This window comes from Mugil cephalus, chromosome 20, assembly GCF_022458985.1.
Source record: "Mugil cephalus isolate CIBA_MC_2020 chromosome 20, CIBA_Mcephalus_1.1, whole genome shotgun sequence".
Taxonomy (NCBI): domain Eukaryota; kingdom Metazoa; phylum Chordata; class Actinopteri; order Mugiliformes; family Mugilidae; genus Mugil; species Mugil cephalus.
The window spans coordinates 10,136,497-10,157,276 of NC_061789.1; the positions used below are offsets into that span (position 1 = coordinate 10,136,497).

Here is a 20,780-nt window from a genome sequence, read left to right on the forward strand (position 1 = left end):
TCGTCATACTTCTGATATATGAAAAAATAATAATAAAAATAGTGAACAAAATGTGGGAATGTAAAATTTTGACAGTAACTTGTACCTGCTGAAATATTTAGGCATCTTTTAATTTTCACATTATATGAAGTCTTGATCGTCAGTTATAAACAGTCAAAGGACATTTTTTACTCTGAATAAGTTCTCTAATTTGTCAGAATGTGAAAAGTCCAATCTGCTGGCTGTGTTGACCACAGGACCGCATTTCTCTTTTTGTTTTTAAATGAATGTGGAAGGAGTAATTGGAAACGCGGTCTAAATTTACACTTTCTAAATCCATCTCCGTTGGTATAAATGAAGGCTTTCACTCCAGGAAAAAGAAAATTAACGTCTGGAATTCACCTCGGTATTTCATATCAGCGGAGAAGATCGCGGCCTCTTTTGACAGAGTTGCCTCGGTAATTTAAAAATCTGTGGCGTAAAAAAAAAAGAAAAAAAAAGAATATATATATATGTATATATATATATATATAAATGCAATCCTGGGGTGTAAGCACGTTTTACAGCGAGTTCACATGATTTCTGAAAGTCTTGTTTTTAACGACTCAGCGGATTTTATTGACTTCTTTTGAGGGATCTCTATAAAACCCAGTGCCAGAAAAAAAAAAAACAAAAAAAAAAACTGTACAGTAAATGGAGTTTATTGTACTGTAAATACATTTATTGGTAGTAAACCTTAAATGCAATTCGTCGATTGGTTTAGTAGCATTTACATTTTCCTGAAAACAAACAATAATAAAACTACGAGAACTTTTTTCTGAGGGAATTTTCAAATTGTTTCAAAAAAACACAACAGTCTGAATAAATATAAAAAAACACTTGACCGGACAAGACAACGCCCCCGTAATAATTGTATATTTCTTTGCCACACATTAGGTGACTGATAAAAATGACTGCAGTTTAATGATAATGGAAGAAAGCGTTTGGATATGTGACTCGTATAAACCCCTAACCCTAATATGATGTAACCAGTTCTTTAGGAGCGCCCATCTGTGATTATGTGATTAGGGAGGTTATTTGTCCCCAAAATCTGTTATGTCATAACACCGAGGCAACGTGTAGAAAATGAAGGTGGTTTGCAGATAATGTCTTCAAGCTTTTTCAGCACCAGTGTCTTCAATTAACACGCTGTCTGGTTGTCAGCCCAGGCTGAAGGGCGGAGGCCCTTTAGAAAATTAAAATTCCCACAGCCTGCGGTCTGAGGAGAGGCCATTTTGACTGCAAAATATCCCGAGCATCTATGACTGCAAAACAAAGTAGGGTTCTGTTCTAACCATGACAGAAACGCTGCGCAAACAGCACGTTTAGGAGCGAGAGATTAAAGAATAGGGTTGAACAATTTCATTTGGCATGCAGCGCGCAAGAAAAGCCGTCTAAGTGGAACCTCTTGTAGCTGTTTCACTAAACTGACGCTATACAATAAATCACAACACGCAGGAATAGTGCGTGAAGCCAGCTTGGCCCGCGACTAACGTTTCCGATTGAAACTTTAAGCAAAACATTATGGTGTTAGCAACCTCCAACAAGCGTATAGTCTCCAGTCTGGTCCTTACTGGCTCGCTGTTATCCAAAGGAAGCTCTCTCCGGAGTAGCTTGAAATAGGTCCTTTCAGACGGAAGGACAGTGGAATGCAGTGAATTCAAGCTCAAAGGCCAAAGCTGGGCGCCCGAGTCACGACTGATGTTTAATGGTCTCTCGGTTTGGGGTTTTTGTTGCTGTTCCTGAAACGAACGCACACTAGCCGCTCAGTCAGTCCTCGGTCCAAGTCATCATTTCTCTCCAGCAGATCTGTTGCGCTGCAGCCTACCTCCGTCCTCGTAAATAACCCCCTTAACCCCCATAAGCAAAGCGTAGTTCATATTTAATCGTCGTAAATTACGATGTTAGCTGCATATGCGACGCACAGGTCGGATTTATAGCCTTTGACTAGCGGCTTGCCATCTCCGAGCGAGTCCAAGACCACGTCTGTGATAGTTATGAAGAAATGTAAAGACTTACAATCCCGGTGACTTTGATTAAGGGTCAGCTGGAAGTCAAATGTCTGGACTCCAGAGCAGTCCACTCTGCTGCTGCTCACCAGCCTCCTCAATAACGGACTGATTTTTCTTTTTCTTCTTCTTTTTTTTCTCTCTCTACCCCTCAAACATTTCTGAATAGTGGACACCTCCGGTTCCAGCAGAGAGCAGCAGCAGGGCCAGCTGCCCTCAGTATTCCGTCACGGGCTCAAAGCTGCCGCTGACATCCGGCCCCGGTCCCCGGTAACCTCCGCCAGCTCCGGTCCGAGTTGTGTTTACTCGTGGCAGCCTGACCGCTGAGTGAGAAGCGCACTTTACCCGATCGAGAGGAAGGCAGCAACAGCCTCAGCGGCGTTTACGGTCCGCACCACCACAGGCCATATATCAGCCCTATAAAACCAAAGCAGCCGCCCTGATGTAGGATTTTATTATGGTATTAAACGGACCCCCAAAAAAAGTAGTTGAAGCACTTTGCGCTGTAAAGACGGCATAACCACACAGGACCCGATTTAATGGAGCTCGTTAACAAAAATGACTGTTAATCTGCCAATAAACGCGGTGTCAAGCGGCCCTACAGCTCAGAGAAGCCCCTTCCGAGCAGATCCGGAGAACGGGTAAATAATTAAAGATATCTAGGTGTGAATTTTACCATCTATCTACTCTTAAACAGAAAACATCTCCGCCATAAGTGTAGGACTACTGGTGCTTATACTAATGGAGTTTTAAATACACGCGCCCTGATTGATTTAAGTGATTACTTGGGCACAATTCAACCAGAGTGGATGTTCTCCTGGTGATACATTACATTACATTTTTTTTTTTTTTTTTTGCACGCTTTTATTTTCAAACTATTTTGATTGGAGGGGTGAAAAACGCACACGATGAAATAATGGCGCCACTTATTTGTCAGCTATTGTCTCTGTTTTGCATTTCCCACACTGTGCACCGGGAGCATAATTTAAATGTTTTTTTATACAAGTCTAACTTGACAAGGATCATAGATACACAGGCTAGATATACGGACGAGGTGTTCATTTTGCATATTGCATATAAACAAGACAATTTATTTAGAAGGGGCCAATCTATTAGTTTGGAGAGGAACAGAGGAGAGAGGGAAAGAGAGGGAGGGAAACGGAGGGAGAGAGGGAGAGGGAGAGAGAGAGAGAGAGGCCCGCGTTCAGGATTGATTTACGCTCCTGTGACGCTTTATCAGGCTCGAAGAAAAAAGTCCGGCCAATCTGTTTGCGCCTCTCGCACAGACCCGACAAACCCCCGCGCACCGGGCGAGGCTGTAGCACTTTGTTTCGCTATAGTGAGCAAGTTCTTTTGGAGGAAGGGGGCTAAAGGGGAGGAAGAGAGAGAGGGAGAGAGAGAGAGAAAGAGAGAGAGAGGGCGAGAGCGCGCGAGAGAGAGAGAGAGAGAGGGAGGGAGGGGGAGCAAAGGACAGAAGAGAAGAAGAAAAAGAGAGAGAGTGAAAGAGAGGAAAATCTCGTAATGTCTCTTCTCTTGTTCTCCGTTTAGTGAACTCGCGGCGCTTCGCAGATAATGTCCGACAATGTCCATTTCTGGGACTTTGAGCAACTATTACGTGGACTCCATCATAAGTCACGAGAGCGATGAACTCTCAGCCCCGACCCGCTTTCCCAGCGTCCAGTACTCCGGCTCGACCTCTGCTGTGGCAGCGGGCGGACGGCAGCCCGGCGGCGCCGCGCACGCAGAGCATCCCCATCCAGACACGTATCCATCCTGCAGCTTCCAGCCGAAGCCCCCGGTCTTCTCGTCCTCCTGGAGCCCGTTCAGTCCGCACCACGGGGCCACCGGCCTCCCCGCGGTCTACCACCCTTACATCCCAGCCCAGCACATGCCCGCCGCGGACACACGGTGCATACGCTCGTGGCTCGACTGCGCGCCGCGCGGCTCGGAGTCCCTCCCGGGGCAGGGCCAAGCGGGGCAGGTCAAGCTGGAGCCTCAGCTCGGCCATCTCGGCGCGGAGATCCCGGCCAAGCTCGGCGTGCAGCACCAGCACGAGACCACCACGTACATCTTGGAGCCGACGTCCACGGCGGCGCGAGAGCTGAGCCACCATCCGGCAGCCATCCCCGGAGCAGGGTTCGAAGAAAATAAGGATATTTGTGAAGGGAGTGAGGACAAAGACGGCCTGGATCAAAGTAAGTTATTAAAGCAGGAAATAGTGCGCGGGAGAGGGAGAGAGGGAGCGCAGAGAGGGAGATTGTAAATGCTTTTAATGCCGCCATAAAACAAGAACAAAGAGCCGGAGAGCGAAATTGCCCCCACCTTCAGCTCTCCACTGTGATATTTAGCTCATCTCATCCATGTGTTAGCAGCCGGCTCCTGTACTAACGGAAGACTTGCAGGAGGCATGCACAGTAAAAGATAAATATTTCCTTAAACCGAGACCAGTGAATATGATTTACATTTAAAATAACCTAGAAAGGGAGCCACAGAATAACACGACTAACTTATGGCCCAATTAAAACCAGTAATAAAAGATGTTTTATTAAAAATCACACATTGTGATCAATGCCTCACACAGTCTTGATCCAAACTAAGAAAGAAAATATATTTTATTTCTTTTTAAATGAGGCAGCACAGTTATTGTTTCCATGTAAGAGAATCTAAAAGCAAACAGTCTAGCTGTACTTAAAATGGTTAGTTTCAATTACCAGGGGGAAAAAAATCAGCTGTATAGATTTAACGTGCATAATTTAAAAGCTCCTTCGTTCATTACATACGTGTGGAAACATAGCGGTTGGAGTGCTTCTGAAAAGTAACTCGGTATGAAGCTTTATTTAAATCACCGAAACAGTTCAAAGTCAAGAGACCGAAATAAACAGTCACATTTTCCACTTTTCTCGTTCACCATCAAATCCATCACCCCGAGAAGGTGCTTAGTTTGGGAAACCTCTAGGTCGTCAGGGCATGCGCACTTCGGTCCTGTTTGAAAAAGGACCGTGGTAGGTGCTTTGGCTGTTCTTTTTCTTTTTTTTCCCCTGCTGGTAGATTGTAGATCGTGTCTTTATATCCGTTACGCACAATTACGATTGTGCTCCGTGGAATATTAAGGCTCCTCGTGTCAAACACTTTATAACAAAATGTGCAGTCTAAAGTGTCACAGCCTCTCTCGTCCGCACTACTATTTTTTTTTTCTTTTTTTGTGAAGGCCTTCTGCTCCTTATATTTTACTCACTAAAACATTAGTGTGCGGGGAAGCGAGCTCGACGGACCGGTCGGTTTGGTTTGGGTTTTTACGGGCCAGGGAAACCCGTCCAGACGCTGGGTGGGCAGACACACAGAGCGTCTCTGTTTTCTGCTATGCTTTCGAATCGGTCCTGCAGTTCTTCCCCTCATTTCACATTGTGTACACATGGAAACAAGTGCGCGTAATTTTTTTTTCAAAAGGTCTCAAGGGGACGAGCCGTGGCCTTAATAAGAAGAATAAACAAGCGTATTGTTTTCTAAACCCTCTGAATAGATCTTCTGTTTGCCATCTTCTCTTAAAGTTAAAATAATAATAATAATAATAATAATAATAATAATCCGCCGTGATCGGGGCAGCTTGGAGACGCAGGGCAGATTAGTTTAGAACAGAGCCGAGGTCCCATTACTCAGGCTCTGAGCGTGGATTTACTTCGCTGTGCGGGACTCGAATCTAAGGGGGGCAGTCAGGACGAGGGGACTCTGGATCCTTAAGGCACATATAACTCTACATATGGGGCCGTGTACACCCCACCTCCCCCTGCTTGCCTCTGCAGCTGGAGAAGATAGGGGAGCACTGCATGGTCTTTTTTTTTTTCCTTTTTAACACACATAAATCATCTATTCTTTTGATTACATCTGGAACTCTGGATAACAAAGCTTTTAATCTGTGTTTTTTTCCATCTTCTTAGTGAAACCTTAAAATATCTGTTTTATTTGATTTAGCTGTTCCAAAACTAACAAACAAGGCTGTGTGGATATTATATTGATTGAAATTATTTCTTTTTTGCACCAGAATCCTTCGGCTCTAATGATGCCATTATACCCCGTAGTCAGCCAAGTCGCACGCGGATCGCTGTTTTATTCATCTTCTCACCCTGTAATAATAATAATATTTTTACCTGTCACAAATCGCAATCATCTTGATGTAAAGCCGTCTGGGGTTTGGCCAGTACAACACGGGTTTGTTCTGTTTTTCTATCATCACTCGCATTAACAACAACATTTCATCTACCGTGGACTGGCGGACTTGGCTCTGCTCGACGTTCTTTTCCAAAGCTTCTTGACTTATTTTGGGTGGGACCGAAAAGCACTCCCCGGAGAGATATCCATTTGATTTTTTAAAAATGATTTATTGTGTTTTTTAACCGAGCCTGGATGTGAATGGGCTCTGTTTCCCTCCCCTAATCCCGCCTGATAAATCTAATATGTGCCAGAGCCGTCTGATCCATTCGTCTGATGTGTGGGCCTGTGCGCATGCGAGAATGCGAAGGGCTTCCACCTCCGAACTGGCCTTTACAGAAGAAGAAATAAAATTACAAGCACACACTCCCTCGCAGGCGCGCGCACAAACGCTCAGCCACCTTATTACAGCATCTGAGTGTGCTATCCATCAGAGCAGTGTGCTGGTTAAGGGCTGGATGGAGCCCTGCAGCCTCCAGCCTGAATTATTGGACTTTCTACCACTAACACTGTGTGTCCCAGTCTGACTTGGTCTGAAGTCTCGTCTGTTCAAATGGGAAAACCTGAGAGTGGTCTCAAAATGACAAGGGTCAGCAGTTCTTTTCTCGCAGTTTGTTTTTTTCCCCCACTGACATGTGTGTACAGCAGCAGTGGCAGGTAGCTGGAGACACCAACCAGCAAGTGAAGGCTGTTTCTATTGTTCACAAGGCGGCCATTTTGAACAGTGTAGGGCCACAGATCTACATGGATTTCTCTGTGCAGGTTAAAAACAACTATCATTACTTCAGTGCATGCAGGTCCAGTGTCAGTTTTGTAGCCGTCATTGGTTTCTTGGGGATTTGGTTGGAATTGCACATTGTACAATGGCGCTGGGAAAAGCCATGTTGCGGTGATGGAAAACATACAGCATTACTTGTAATGTTGTCTCTTAAAATAAAAGTGCTTAGATCAGCTTGCCCTCGCAGCCGCCCGGCCTTCTTTCCCGGCGTGAGGTTAACGAATAGCCGAACAGTTTAAGAAGTGCGTTTATTTGTTTTTTTTTTTTGACGAGAGTAAGGCGAGAAGGCTGGCATCGTTTTCAAGTGAAGTCGAGCAGCCGGCTAGCTCAGCTCAAAGCCGTGGAACAGGTGGCTGCTAGCCCGGCTGAGGCCAAAATAAACCTAAAGCTCGGTAGCGTAATGTGCTGTATCCCGTCTACATTTCTTTCTGCCTCTTTTGGGTGTGCTGTAGACCAGGGGTCTTCAATGTTTTTCAGGCCAAGGACCCCAAAACTGATTGAGAGATTAAGTAGGGACCCCCTACCTACTATATGTGTTCTATATTAAACTTGGCCTAATGCTATATATGATTTTTGTCTTTGTCTAAGCAACCAAAGATTTTGCGACCCCCCTGCAGTACCTCCGTGGACCCCCTAGGGGTTGTGGACCCCCTGTTGAAGACCTATGCTCTAGACACGAACAAGATTTGACTTTGGCCGAACACAAAGAAGCTTTCTGTGTCTGTTACATTTCATAGAGTTTCTGCTCAGACTAAAAAGTGAAAAGTGGATGAGACTGATATCAGTAAATCTAATGCATGGCAATTTAAAAACCATCCGAGAACAAAACACGAGTCATTTGGTTCTCTAAATCTAAGCTGCATTATTGTCGCCATGCTCATATACAGGCACACTGGGTTTTAAGTTGTCTCAACTTAATATTCGCTTTTTCACTTCACACCAAGCTGGCCTCAGGCCCACAATGTAGTGTTCAACGGTGGCCGGATTCCTCTGAGAGGTTTGCTTTATTAGCAGATCGTGGGCTAAACATCACAGCAATGTTTTGACGGTGCGGAAACTTTGGAAAGCAAATGATATCTCCCCCTTTCTAACAATTCCAGTTAAAAGTTGGTACCTCACATGCGCAGGCAGACAGGGTAATATTCCTGAGCAAAATCCGCAATGCTTTAGTGTCAAAGTGACCAAATGAGAGTACTGTAAAGGGTAAGGCTTGGGTCAAGTGTAGGCGCTTCAAGTGGAGGTTTAATTACGGCAACCATTAAAAGCCTGGGTGCTTCATTAACAGGCGGTCTCTCTCAATCAAGCAAGATTGATCAGGTCAAATATGGAAGTGTTAATTGGGGGCAGAGCATCCTTGAGTGGCGGGGACTTGGTCCAAAAGACATGGTGATGGCTAAAAGAAGAAATGGCTGAAGACATCTGAGAGTGGTCTACAGAAGAGGAGTATAGTGTATAAATGAGGGGGGGTTCGAGTCATTTATAAAGCTCAGAAGTTGTGAGATATAAGACGAAAGCAAAAGGAATCCGAGCAGCGACAGAGCAACAGCTCTAAAAAGAAACCGAGGGCAGTCTTTGTTTTCTCCCATCAATGTTGAATAATTTGCGGTTCTGGCATTCCAGTAGGCGGTCTGCATGACGTAGGACAGAACCAGACGGAGTATTCCTCCCCGTGTTTTCAAAATGGTCGCCTTGTGAATAACGTCCCAGGGAATCCCACCTTTCTAAACATCGCGTGCAGTTAAGGCCGGCATCCAGCTACAGATTTCTCTTTGTGTCACTGGTGCTGGGCAGCCATCCAGAATAAACTACAAGATTACACTTCAGTCTTTGTGCTGCTGCTGCCGGGCAGAGCATGAAAAGTTATTACCCCTGAAGTTTGTTAAGTTATAACGCCGGGTGAACAACCCCATTAATTGGCGTGTTGCTCGTGGTGGTTGGGGCGAGATGGGGGAGATTGTAAAGGCTGGGGCGGACGGGGGAAGGGGTCGGGGTGGTGGTGGCGGCGGTGGTGGGGTATTGGGATGAAGGCAGCAGATAAAATATGACTTCGGGAACTGTAATAACGTGCCTCTGGGATATATGAGAGGTCAATTTCTGGAACTATTAGGGTGAAATTGCAAAGGGAGGGGGAGAGAGACGGGACGCTATATTAGTCTTGTAGCCATTTCAGTCACTCTTTCCATGCATTTATCAACATGGACACACACATGCACCTAAAGAAAGTATCCTGCAGGGCTAAGGGCACTTCCATCCACGTGCAAGCTACACGTTGCTCCTCCAGATAGAGGAACTATAGGCTAAAACTCTCTCCCGCTCATATTCTTTACATTTCTCTATCATTATCCTATCAGTCCTCTTACTTGCAAAAGAGTCCCACCAACAGCATCACCGCAACACCCCCACCCCGCCTCGCCCCGCCCCAACCCCTCGACCGGTTTGTCATCCCGGGTGACAGCCACGGGCTCGGCATGGCTCAGAGGATAATGGATGGCCCTGGAGGTGATTATACACAGGGAATGCAAAGCACCCACTTTACCGCGTGACAAAAGCGCTGCGCCCCTCCACCTCCACCCCGCCCGCTCCTCTCCTCTTTGCCAAGCATTATTTTGCTCTGAGATGAAATCGATCCCCTACACGCTGACCATGTTGGAGGAAATTGATTCCAGAGGGTATTAAGGACGTATTTACTGATGATGGCCGCTAACTATAAGGCGGCTGGTGAGAAGAACACGGGAAGAGGGACGGGGAGGGGTCTGTCAGATTCACAGGCACGGGGGCCATGTGATACAGCGCTCATCATCAGTGGCAGCCATCTTGGCCTCGCAATCTTATCCCGAAGCCAAAGTCTCATGGGTGTAATCGACTGGTGTTACGTCAGCAAGCTGTGTGGAACTGCTTGTGAAAGAATTCCAGTCAACCGGCCTCATCAAGTTTTCACATTAAAATAAAAGAAAGAAACAAAATGCTGAAAGCCGTGGCCCTCTGCGTAGGCCCGTTACTACAAATTTGTACAAATGTTGGCCACATGTGAGTGGGTGAGGCTTTGATCATGAGCTTAGTCACATTCATGTGACCGAATCCACAGAGTCCACAGAGTCTTCTTGTTTTTTTGTGCATTTCAAGCAGCAAACTCATAAGATTTTGAAGCCGAAATTGGCTTATGTCCTTATTTATTGTATTTCATTATTTCAAATGGGGCTTCTGTGCTCTGTGCGGAGCTCTCTGATGCTGAAAAATGAAAGCATGTCTGGTAATTACTGCACGTGGAATCCGGGAGAGGGTTTGGTGGCGGTTCAAGAAGGAGGAACAAACAAGTCATTGATCAGCCGATTATAATGTAGTGACAAATCAGATATGGGCCACGGTCCGTTAGACAGCTTCCTTTGTAGTCGACCCTCGGCTTCGGACTCACGTGTAACTTCTAATAAGTGAATCTAACCCTAAGGACGGAAGATTGACATTAGGGAATCCGACCCTTTGATGAGGAATAGGTCAAGTTCAAGTTTGACGTCAAAAAGATTCTCAGAAACAGGTTTTTCATTCTTTGCTGAAGCATCTCAACAAATACCAGTAAAACTAATAATAATATTAATTACATAATAAACTTTGATTTGGTCTGCTTTATCCAAGGGAGGGAAGTAGCTGCATTCTTCATTCAACCGCTGCCTCATTGTTAAACTTTTTGAAGAATGATATGAACTGAACTACTTTTTTGTGCATGTGCAAGTCTTGTACATTTCTGAGCTTTCCTAGTCCCTCAAAAAATAAAACATTAAGACAAAAAACGGCATTCAATGGCTTATAGGCACCATGTCACCACAGCAACAGTGTCAAGAGAAAATAAAGCAACACGACGCAGCATCCTCAAGATGTTACGAGTTTCGTGGCAAAATTAGAGGTGTATCTGGTTAACATGCTAGCCAGAGATCGTTACAATAACGCGCCTTCCTGTTGCCACTAGGTGGCACTACGACAATGATAATAATGACAATTCCCTCAAGTATAACTTCACCAACAAAGTGTCTTTTTTAGTCCAAAATAAGTCACGCAAGCTGAAATATATGGTATATTTCAAACTTTTGACAAACCCAAAGGCAATTTTTTGCTCCACATAAATATGGAACTTACTTAAACACAGCTATGTCGACCGAACTGAAGCTGCTAGTTTCACGCAAAACCGGTTTTGTTTGCCAGTGTGGGGGAAAAAAAAGAGAAGAAAACATTGCTATGGATGTCATCTGCATTTGTTGCAAGTTTGATTGTCACGTAGTAAAATATTACCAGCGAAATTGAAAACAGATGAAGCCTCCACCCAACATCAGTCGGAAAAAAAAAAAAAAAGACTGACTCCTCACACACACGCACACAGATTCTAATTCACCCTGCTTGGCGTCATAAGAAGGTGAAGTGCTGCCTTTAGCCCCCATGACTTGTGAGTGATAAGATCATCCCTTCTGACGTTTCAGACTGAGGCCGCATTTTACATATGAACAGAAAATCCCCTTCCTAACCCATTTGCCCAGCAGACCAAGGATAAATCTCTCATTCTGCAGGGTCACTACAGCAATGTGATGCTTTTTGGCCCTAATGGTGCCCGGCCTGATTTAGACGAAGGTTATGTTCCAAAACTCCATCTGATGGTTAGGCATGTGTGCTGTGTTTAATTTAGTCTGACTTCCAGCTCCTTCAGATGGCTTTAGAATTTTTTTTTCTTTTTCTTTAACCGATAAATCCACATTGCAATCCCCTCTTGGAGTCACATTTGGGTTGTGCACCAGACTTGGAATTGTAGTGCTGGCTGTGATGGTGTCACTGATGAATTGCAACGGTGAAATATAGATTATTCCCTTAAAAGATGCTTCCTTTAAATAGGAATGATCTGAGAATCCTCTCATTCGCTGCTTTTGCATGCTATTCATGATTGTAGATGGCTCTTAATAGGTTTTAAACCGCACTGTTTTTTTTTTGTCTTTGTCTCTTAATACTAGACATGTCAATTCAGCTTCCAGTGGGTGCTTGCTCTTAGTTAATTTTATTTATTTTTCCTTTTTAATGTATTGTGTTTGAGAGCTGGTAAATTGCAAATACCTGCAAGTATCAGTACTAGAGTCAAAATCGACAAAGAGTCTCCTGCTTCATTTTCTTTTGGGAAATTCTCATGTAAAAAGCCTCGTTTCCGTGAGAATCTCAGCAAGCAGTCTCATAGCTGAGATGCCTCAGTTCTCTGCAGAGGGGAAGAGCAGCTTTCAGCTCTAAACCAAACCCATGCGTCCCAAACAAGGAAGATTCTGCTAATTGCATCGGTCTGAAAGCTATAAAGAGGGGCGGGGTGGTGGGAATTGGGGGGGTGTAGGAGTCAGGGTGGCCTTGCAAACAAGGGAGACAACAAGGCAAGGGAAAAGAGAGAGTGAGGAGGAGAAGAAGAAGAAGAAGAAGAAGAAAAATAAGTCAGGACAGTAATTCAAATGTTTGTCTCCATTGAAAACAGGAATCTCAAATTCCAGGGCTCTTATATTTGTGCATTCCAACGTTGTTATTTTCTATTTCAGACACGGGTTTCCACAATGAAAAAAAAAAAAGAAAAGAAAAAAAAAGATTTGTGTGACATTTTTCTTTCCATGCTTCTGTGGCTGTTCAGTTGGTGAACATAAATATCTAAAGTCCTGCGACACATTGATTTCCACCGATATTAACTTGCGCAAAGTTGAGGGGAAAAAAACAGCTCTTTATTCCGTCTTCTCCGTCTAATTTAGTTATAAGATAATTGTTCTGCTGCTGTATTCAGACGGGTCCAGTGCAATATATTAAATGAAACGCACGGAGATCATACTGCAGCGCTCGATTGTACGCTCGATGAAAGGCGAAGGATGAACACAAGAAATATTCCTTCCTCTAATCCCACCAGGGCCGTAAATTTTCCCCCGCTTATTAATTTAGGAGCAGTCTTTACATCAGACGTGACGCAGTGACGGCCGCAATGTGATCATCATCCTCGCACAAACAAAACTGGCGGTATTAGGCCTGTAAAACATTTTCCCGTTGAGCGTGTGTTATGTTGTGCATTTGCGTGTGTGTGCGTTCGCTGTCATCGGGCGAATGATCTGCCCCTGGTTTTTGGTTACAAAATGTGATTAAGATGGACGTAGCCACACCATGCCGCCTCTCATGGTTTATTTGTGTTATTTGTGTTACATTATTATTATAGTTATATAGTTATTTGTATTTGTGTTTAATTTTCCTAAAAAACGGTTTTCTTAATTAGAGCATCGATATTCAGCTTTTGCCACCGAGGCTGAAGGTCACCTTCACACAGAAACCTGCTAACAATATAAATTAATGAACTACCGACCGTAAATCTCAAAATCTTTACATTTTGCATTTTGTTGGACTATTTAGGCATTAACGATTTAGTTGATGTGTTTTAAGGGTTGAACAACGAGTTGGTTTACAAAGATAAAGGTAAAAACATAAAAAAAAAAAAAAAAAAAAAAAAAAAAAAGTGACGCGCCTCAGAATAGTTTTCTTGATTTTGTCCTGTCATATTTTGCCTCACGCAGGCTGCGGGCTTCACGCCGTCTGTCTTCCACGTGATGTCAAATAAAACGACCACGGATCAATTTGTGTCCGAATTGCGCCCCTGTTGACACCATAAACCCAGTTTACGCACTGAAGTGTCAATTGCAGAGTCAGGTGTTCCCGAGCAAAGATTTTACGCGCACGGTTCTACAACTTTACGCGCGGCGAGATGTCGCTCCGGGTTGTCTCTAGGCGTCCTAAACACACACAAAAAAATATAGTCAGAGAGAGTGTGTGCACTAGTGTTTATTATATTTTTAATTGCCTCTCTTTCTTTTGTTGTCCCTTCCCCTCCCTTGTCTTCCTCTAGATGACCCCTCGGCCAACTGGCTGCACGCACGCTCCTCCAGGAAGAAGAGGTGCCCGTACACTAAATACCAGACGCTGGAGCTGGAGAAGGAGTTCCTGTTCAACATGTACCTTACGCGGGACCGGCGGCACGAGGTGGCGCGCGCGCTTAACCTGACGGAGCGGCAGGTGAAGATCTGGTTCCAGAACCGGAGGATGAAAATGAAGAAACAGAGCAAGGACCAACCCAAGGACTAGAGGGGACTCTCTCGCGCGAGCGCAAACAAAGAAACACACACACACAAACGCGCGCGCGCGCACCCAGACACACGCTCGCATCACCTATCCAACACGAAGCCCCGTTCTCTCTTAGAAATAGAACACAAAATTGCCTTCCCAAGAACGGGGAAATAATATATATATACAGCTCGCGCCCGCGGTTTCCAATTAGTTTTAGCCTTGAGGCACTGACACGTGAGCTTCGGTCAAATCACGCCGATCTATACAACTGATCGATCGCTTTACTGATCCCTAACAGGCGCTGAGGACATCGTTAAAGCGCAAGTCTCACGAACGTCTGATATCGAGACAAATGGAAGGAAACTGGAACTTTTGAGTTTGCGTTAATGGAGAACGAGCATCTGCAAATCCTCCCGGGCTCCTTGTCTTTTCACTGAGTCGGACTGCATATAAAACTGCGGACTGGACGGCTACTTTTATGTCCTCGTGGTTTTATATTAGACTATTGATTAGGCTTTGATATTTGGCTACATTATGAAAGGGAATGAAGCAAACAGCACGCCGATGCTGTGAAGGAGGAGGGGTGTGGGCAGACACGCACTGTTCTTCCTTTTATTAGTTCTTTTAGTTTCGTCTCTGACACCGGAGGCGCGCGGAGGTGCTGAAACCGGGATTTCACATGGCCATTAATAAGGACGAGCTGAACAGATGGGGTGCACATACACACATCCTATCCGTCCTTATTTTGCTTCTTCTCCTCTTTTTTTCGCCCCTTCTTCTTGTTTCTCTCTGCTGGCAGAATTTGATTAGAAAGCGCCTGATGGTCGACGTTGATACAAGCAGCCAGCCGCCGTTTGTTTCCTGGTTGTCGGCCTAAGTAATGAACAGATACCGGAGAGGGAGGAGGAAGGGCGGGGGGAGAGAAGTTGAAAGTGATGCGGAGGCAGGGGTGTTAACCCGACTCAGCAGCCGGCGATCCGATTAGACTGCTGTCGATAGCGGTGGATCTCGAGCCTTCAGCTTGATGTTTGGATGCTTTACGCGCCGCAGTCCGCATCGGCTATGGATGGTCAACCCCGCGCCCACATAAAACCCGACATAGCAGGGTTTCATCTGAAAGAAAGGCATCTGATTTTTTTTCTTCTTCTCATAAATCAGTCCACCAGTTAGATTAAGTTTGAAGCACCCATATTTCAAGATTTATACAACATTAGCCGCTACTCTTCGCAACAATTCTGCTCACTTCTTCTCAAATCTGTCTTTGCATGCTTTCGCGCCCCCACTCTTTAAAAATTATTCGAGGCCACATATCCACTTTTAATTAGACCGTCCAATAAACAAAATAAAATAAAATAAAATAAAAAAAACGTTCACGGCTGCTAATTTCTTCTTCTTTCTTTTTACTTAAATAGTAGTTTCAGTGTGTAGTGCGCGCACATAGTGAGTGCATGTATTAGAGAATTGCTTCCTGCAAACTATAGTTTCTCCTTGGTCACAGTGGTTCTTGTCGTCGCATTAAAAAAAAAACAAATCAGCTCTATTTTTATACATACATTAGCATATATTGTGTATTATCTGCTATGCAAAACGGCTCTCTCTCATTTCAGGAACTATAGCCTACAGAAAGCGTGCGCAACGGCGGTTTCCAAACGCAACCTGGGCTGAAGGAGCGAACGACCCTTGATGCGATCAGATGTTTACTGACAGTTTTTACATTTCTAGAATTTTCTTTTAAATATACAAATCCTAGAGGTTCAACAGAGGCGGCGTAACAGTATTTATTCCAGCGGTTATAGCAATATCGTGCAGATTTAATAGCTCGGATCATTATTATCTGGTTAGACTTCAGCTCATGCAGATTTTTTTTTTTTTTTTTTTATCGATCTGTGTGTTAAAACATGAAGGGGTTGCGAGGCCGGCCTGTCGCCGCGGCGTTATTTGAAGTGTCGGGGTACTTAAATGGCGTCCGGTGGCAGTTTTATGGACGGATCGTAAACAACACACTGGCTATTGTGTGTCCATGTGTGCTACCGGACAAGCGCTGACAAATATTTAAAATAAACAAAACTGGAAAATAAATTAAAAAAAAAGAAAGAAAGAAAAAGGAAGAAAGAAAGAAAGAAAGAAAGAAAGAAAGAAAGAAAGAAAGAAAGAAAGAAAGAAAGAAAGAAAGAAAGCACAGATTCCAGTTTTGCAGCAGTAACGACCGGGTTTACGACCTGTCTCTTTCGCAAAGTCTTACACAGAGAAGCCCCGCCACAATTTCACAATAAAGCAGCAGCATCGTCAACTCCTCTAATTACGAGTACAAATGTTTACATGGTTTGCGCATGCCTCAAGTCAGTCGTCATTTTTAATAAAGGCGTTATTTCGTCGTTTATCTCTTTGTGTGTTAAATCTGTCGAAGGGGAATGCTTATTGAAAAAAACAATAATAATTAAAAAAAAAAAAAAGTAGAAGTTTCTTGATATGAAATATTTCTAATTTATTGTATATAAAGTGAGTAACCTAGTCTTTCTTATTGGAATGAGTTGAATATGCTAAATATTGTTTTGTCCTCCGTGGACATGGTATCTTTACTGTAAAATATAGACGATTTTTTTCCTCTTTTTTATTTGTTTTTTTTTTTTTTTTTTTATTTGCCATGTTCTTTAGATTCTGATTTATTTTTTTTCCATGTTGTTGTGCCGACTGTCTGAATTATGTGTTTTATGTCAGTCCGATGAGCTCTGTGTGTCTTTGTTTAATGGTGAACAGTAACGAGTTAGACTTCGCTGATGTATTGGGACGGGCTGTAGGGGGGAAAGATTTGATTAAACTGACACACAACACTTCTGCATTTAAATTATAATTTCTATTTTTAACTATTATTGAGTGTGCCCTCCCGCCCCGACTATGACTTCCTCCCTTCTTGTGCCATTCACTCCTGGCTGGGTAAACAAAGCTTCTGGAGGTATTTTGCTGCTGAAAAATATGGCCTCAATTGTTCCTTTGCTTTTTTTTTTTTTTTTTTTTTTTTAACGAGACAAATCTAAGCCATGTGGCCACAGCGAGGCTCTATTAACGAGTAGGCAACCTCTAGTCACTGTGTTCCTCTCCTCCATGTGAAATGTTCCAGTCCCTCCTTGTATGTTTTCTTCTTTCATCTGTGTTGTTGTCTCTTGTTTCTTTGTGCGATGGCACTGCTGATGCTGGATTCCTATTAAAGAAGAGACTTTACAGTACCACCACGCTTCACTCCGTTGCATTGCTCCTGCTGATTGCTAATTAAACCGTAGACTAGATGGGGGTGTACATTATGGATATTTACGATCGACCACTTTTATTCCTGCGTTGGGAAAGTTCAGAGAGAGAGAGAGAGAGAGAGAGAGAGAGAGAGAGAGAGAGAGAGAGAGAGAGAGAGAGAGAGAGAGCAGCGCTGCCTTCTGCTCCTTCTTCTCGTTTTCTCTCGACTGGATTCCCACTTTGTGGGAAACGAGAGCGGAGACAGAGGCTGAACCGGGGGAGACGCCGAGAGTTAAAGAAGCGGATGAGCCAGCATGTGTTTAAAATATGTGTCTCTTCAGTTGTACACCCGGGCTTAAAGGAGAGGGGCGTCTGTTTGGCTGCAACACTAAAAGACTGTCATAAACCCATAAACACCCCCCACCACACACACGCAGATGATGAGTGCATTCATTAGAAGCGTAGTCATCCGTCCATTAGGAGCTTGTGAAGGGGCTGCGGTTCCTGTGTTTGTCTCCTCACCAAATGACTCTGATAGACACAAAGTCTGATTAGAGCTGCAGGGTCTCTCTTTTTTCCCCCCTATCTTATTTCTCACAGTTATAATAGCTCAGAGCGGAACTTGGAAGTAGTGGCCTTGTTTTGCTGTTAATGCAAAGCGTCGATAAAATAGTAACTGAACAGTAGTGTCTATAAATAAATGCAAGCCATTGAATGTCACTGTAAGTACAGTGACTGCGCACATTCTTTCATGTTCAACAATTGTGGTTGTTGGTACTGGTGGTTTGCAGAGGGGGAACAGCCAGGACTTTAGAAAAACATGTTCATGTCAGTTCAGGAAGCAATCCATCCCACCTAAACACAGTGACGTGCATCAGGGATGGGACTGAGGGATCCAGAATTAATTTTGCCATGGGACAACAATCCCAAAGCAAGAGTTATAAAGTGCCAGCCGCAAGAGCAACAACAGACGGAGCAGATGGTCTGACTCCCGCAGTGTGCGGATCTCACTGAGTCAGTCTGGGAGTACAGGAGGAGACAGGAGACACCAAAGGACTGGTATAAACCCTCAGAAGGACTGTAGCGAGTTCTCTGGCACGCTGAGCAGTCCGCCATACAAGTACACGTGGAGGTTAACCAAATGGGTCGGTGATACATGAATAAGAACAGCTCCCAAGGACTGAAAGTCTCACACCTAAAACTCCAGACAACCTACTGAGGACATGACCTCTGTGCCCTCAGCAGTGGCTCCAGTCCTGACTGAAGAACTCTAGTGATACCAGTAGTAGTCCATGTGACACGCGCCCACAGTTTTAGTAGAACGGTATTACTGTGGCAGCTATTTAACTGCTTAGCAAAAGATGGAGCACACAATATATTGTAGCGGTAAGGAGGCAAATGAGTGTAATTGTCAATAATAATACCTCCTGAGGCATTTAGGACGATAAATCACTGCGGGTATGAAGCACAACTCTGTGAAATGGGTTTCTATTATGTTAGTTATTCATTGTAGTTCTTGTTTATTGTGATTATAAGAGTTAAAGTTGTGCTATTTACAAAAACTATTGGCTGACACCTATATAAAACTGATAAAAGTTCTATATTAAGTGTGATAGGTGGGGTTATTGTGACGTTCCAGCTGTATGTGTATTAGTAGTAGTCGTAATAGTAGTAGAGGTATCAGAGAAAGCATGCAGACAGCTAAAGCAGTGGAAACAGTCTTGGTGGAAAGAGGTACAACTGCAACAGTGAAAAAAAGTCATGAGTACAGCCTCTCTGCTTCGCTAACATGCCCCAGCCAATGAGGCCTCCGGATTTCAGCAGATTTAAGCCCGGGCCCCAACAAAGACATCCTATAAACCATCTGCGGACTTGACGGCGGATGATTGTGATACTTCTCTGAGGTCTAGCGGGGTCGGAGCTTCATTAAATCCAGAAGGCCCCGGTCTCCTGCTGCATGCAGGCTTCTCCCTCCAGCCTGAGCCGATTCACCCGGCTATGAGTGCACGGTGAGGTGGTGGGGGTAGGATGGGGAGGGAGGGGAGGGGGTGTTCGCTGTGACACTTGGCACAGTAAATCTAAGAGAATGCCGTGAGCAGGAGCCTCACACAACAACACACATCAGGCTAATACAAGAATGGATTTTAGTTTTGGAGGCGCACAATCACGGGGGAGACATCACGGTCGCATCTAAAAGAGAGAGGGGGGAAACTGGAGCAGGGTCGCGCGTGAGGTAAGGTGTAGCTGCAAGAGGAGGCTTTCCAGAGAATTACCTCTAGCTATAGTGGGAATGTGTTTCTGTTCTAGGCACTTGTGCACGAAGATCATTTAGATTAACAACAAGCTGTAAGTACGAACAAATCACTGGTCAGACAATTCTATGCATACAAATAAGCCAAACTAGTACAACATCAGCAAAAGGCCTGATTGGTTCCACATAATGCTAATCTATAGATGGAAAGTCAGAACACATTGTCTGTTTGTAATGTGATCAAGATTTGGGCACCAGCATCAAGCTGATCTGGATGAGAAGTAATTCATTTTCCATTTAGCCTGTTTTTAATAAAATTCCAACTGTGTGCAAGTCATTGGTGTGGAGTCAGTTTTTGCAGCTCACGGGTCTGGAGCCACTTGTGGTTATGTTGTTGAAATTGTCACCCAGACGTCATCCCCTGCAAGCAAACCACCCACCTCCACCTCCTCTCCGTTTCTTTCCTCACTGTAGAAAAAAAAAAAAAAAAAAAAAAAAAAAAGATTGGCTCATTATGTAGTGATTTAACTGAGCGCAAAAGCAGGAGCAGGCCTTATCATTTCAGTGATATTTTCAGAAACTAAATGGCCTGCACAAGGCGATTCCTGCGCTGCTGCTGGCGAAAGAAAAAAAAAATCATATTTCAACCACGGCGAACGCGGCCAATCCAATATGTCTTCACTTTATCCTCTCATATTAAAACAGAGTCTACAGATAATAACCGGGCTTCTCTGACGCACTACGAGAGGATGTTAGAGCGCAGCGGGCCCGGAGCACAGCTCCCTCCTCTCCCCTCTCCCCACACCACCGCCGAACGAGCTGTTTTACACAGCACAGCTTCTATAATTCATCAAGCAGCGGAGAATATCGTTCATATTCATAAATTTCCTCAAAGAGAGTTATGGTCCCGCTGATGCGGACGGCTGTATGGATCAGATCGCATCAGCCATTCTGGACTCATTAACAGTTGGACGGTAAGCCAAATGCTGCTGGCTGCTCCGCACATGTTACAGCTGCCTCCGACTGGGCAGGGGGAAATAATAATAACATCAAATGCAGAAATGATAGCAGTGTGTGCAGCTGTTTGTGACAAATAAATAAATAAATAACAAAGTAACATCCCGCGCAGAAGTAATAAAAGTGCATGTTAGCAGGGTAGAAAACTGGATGCGATACAGCTGCATCTGAA

The 20,780-nt window shown here is 44.3% G+C and overlaps 1 protein-coding gene across 1 annotated transcript; it reads left to right on the plus strand.

The window, feature by feature from the left end:
* Positions 1-660: 660 nt before the first annotated feature.
* Positions 661-17,339, plus strand: hoxb9a (homeobox B9a). Its single transcript, XM_047572642.1, has 2 exons — positions 661-4,222; positions 13,898-17,339. The coding sequence occupies exons 1-2, from the start codon at positions 3,610-3,612 to the stop codon at positions 14,131-14,133; spliced, it is 849 nt and encodes a 282-aa protein (XP_047428598.1). The 5' UTR covers positions 661-3,609; the 3' UTR covers positions 14,134-17,339.
* Positions 17,340-20,780: the final 3,441 nt, after the last annotated feature.

What these genes read in the sequence shown, in the direction of transcription:
- hoxb9a (XM_047572642.1), top strand. Translation starts at nt 3,610, where the DNA reads ATGTCCATTTCTGGGACTTTGAGCAACTATTACGTGGACTCCATCATA. An exon ending in CAAAGACGGCCTGGATCAAA is followed by an intron (nt 4,223 to 13,897) that starts GTAAGTTATTAA and finishes GTCTTCCTCTAG; the next exon opens with ATGACCCCTCGGCCAACTGG.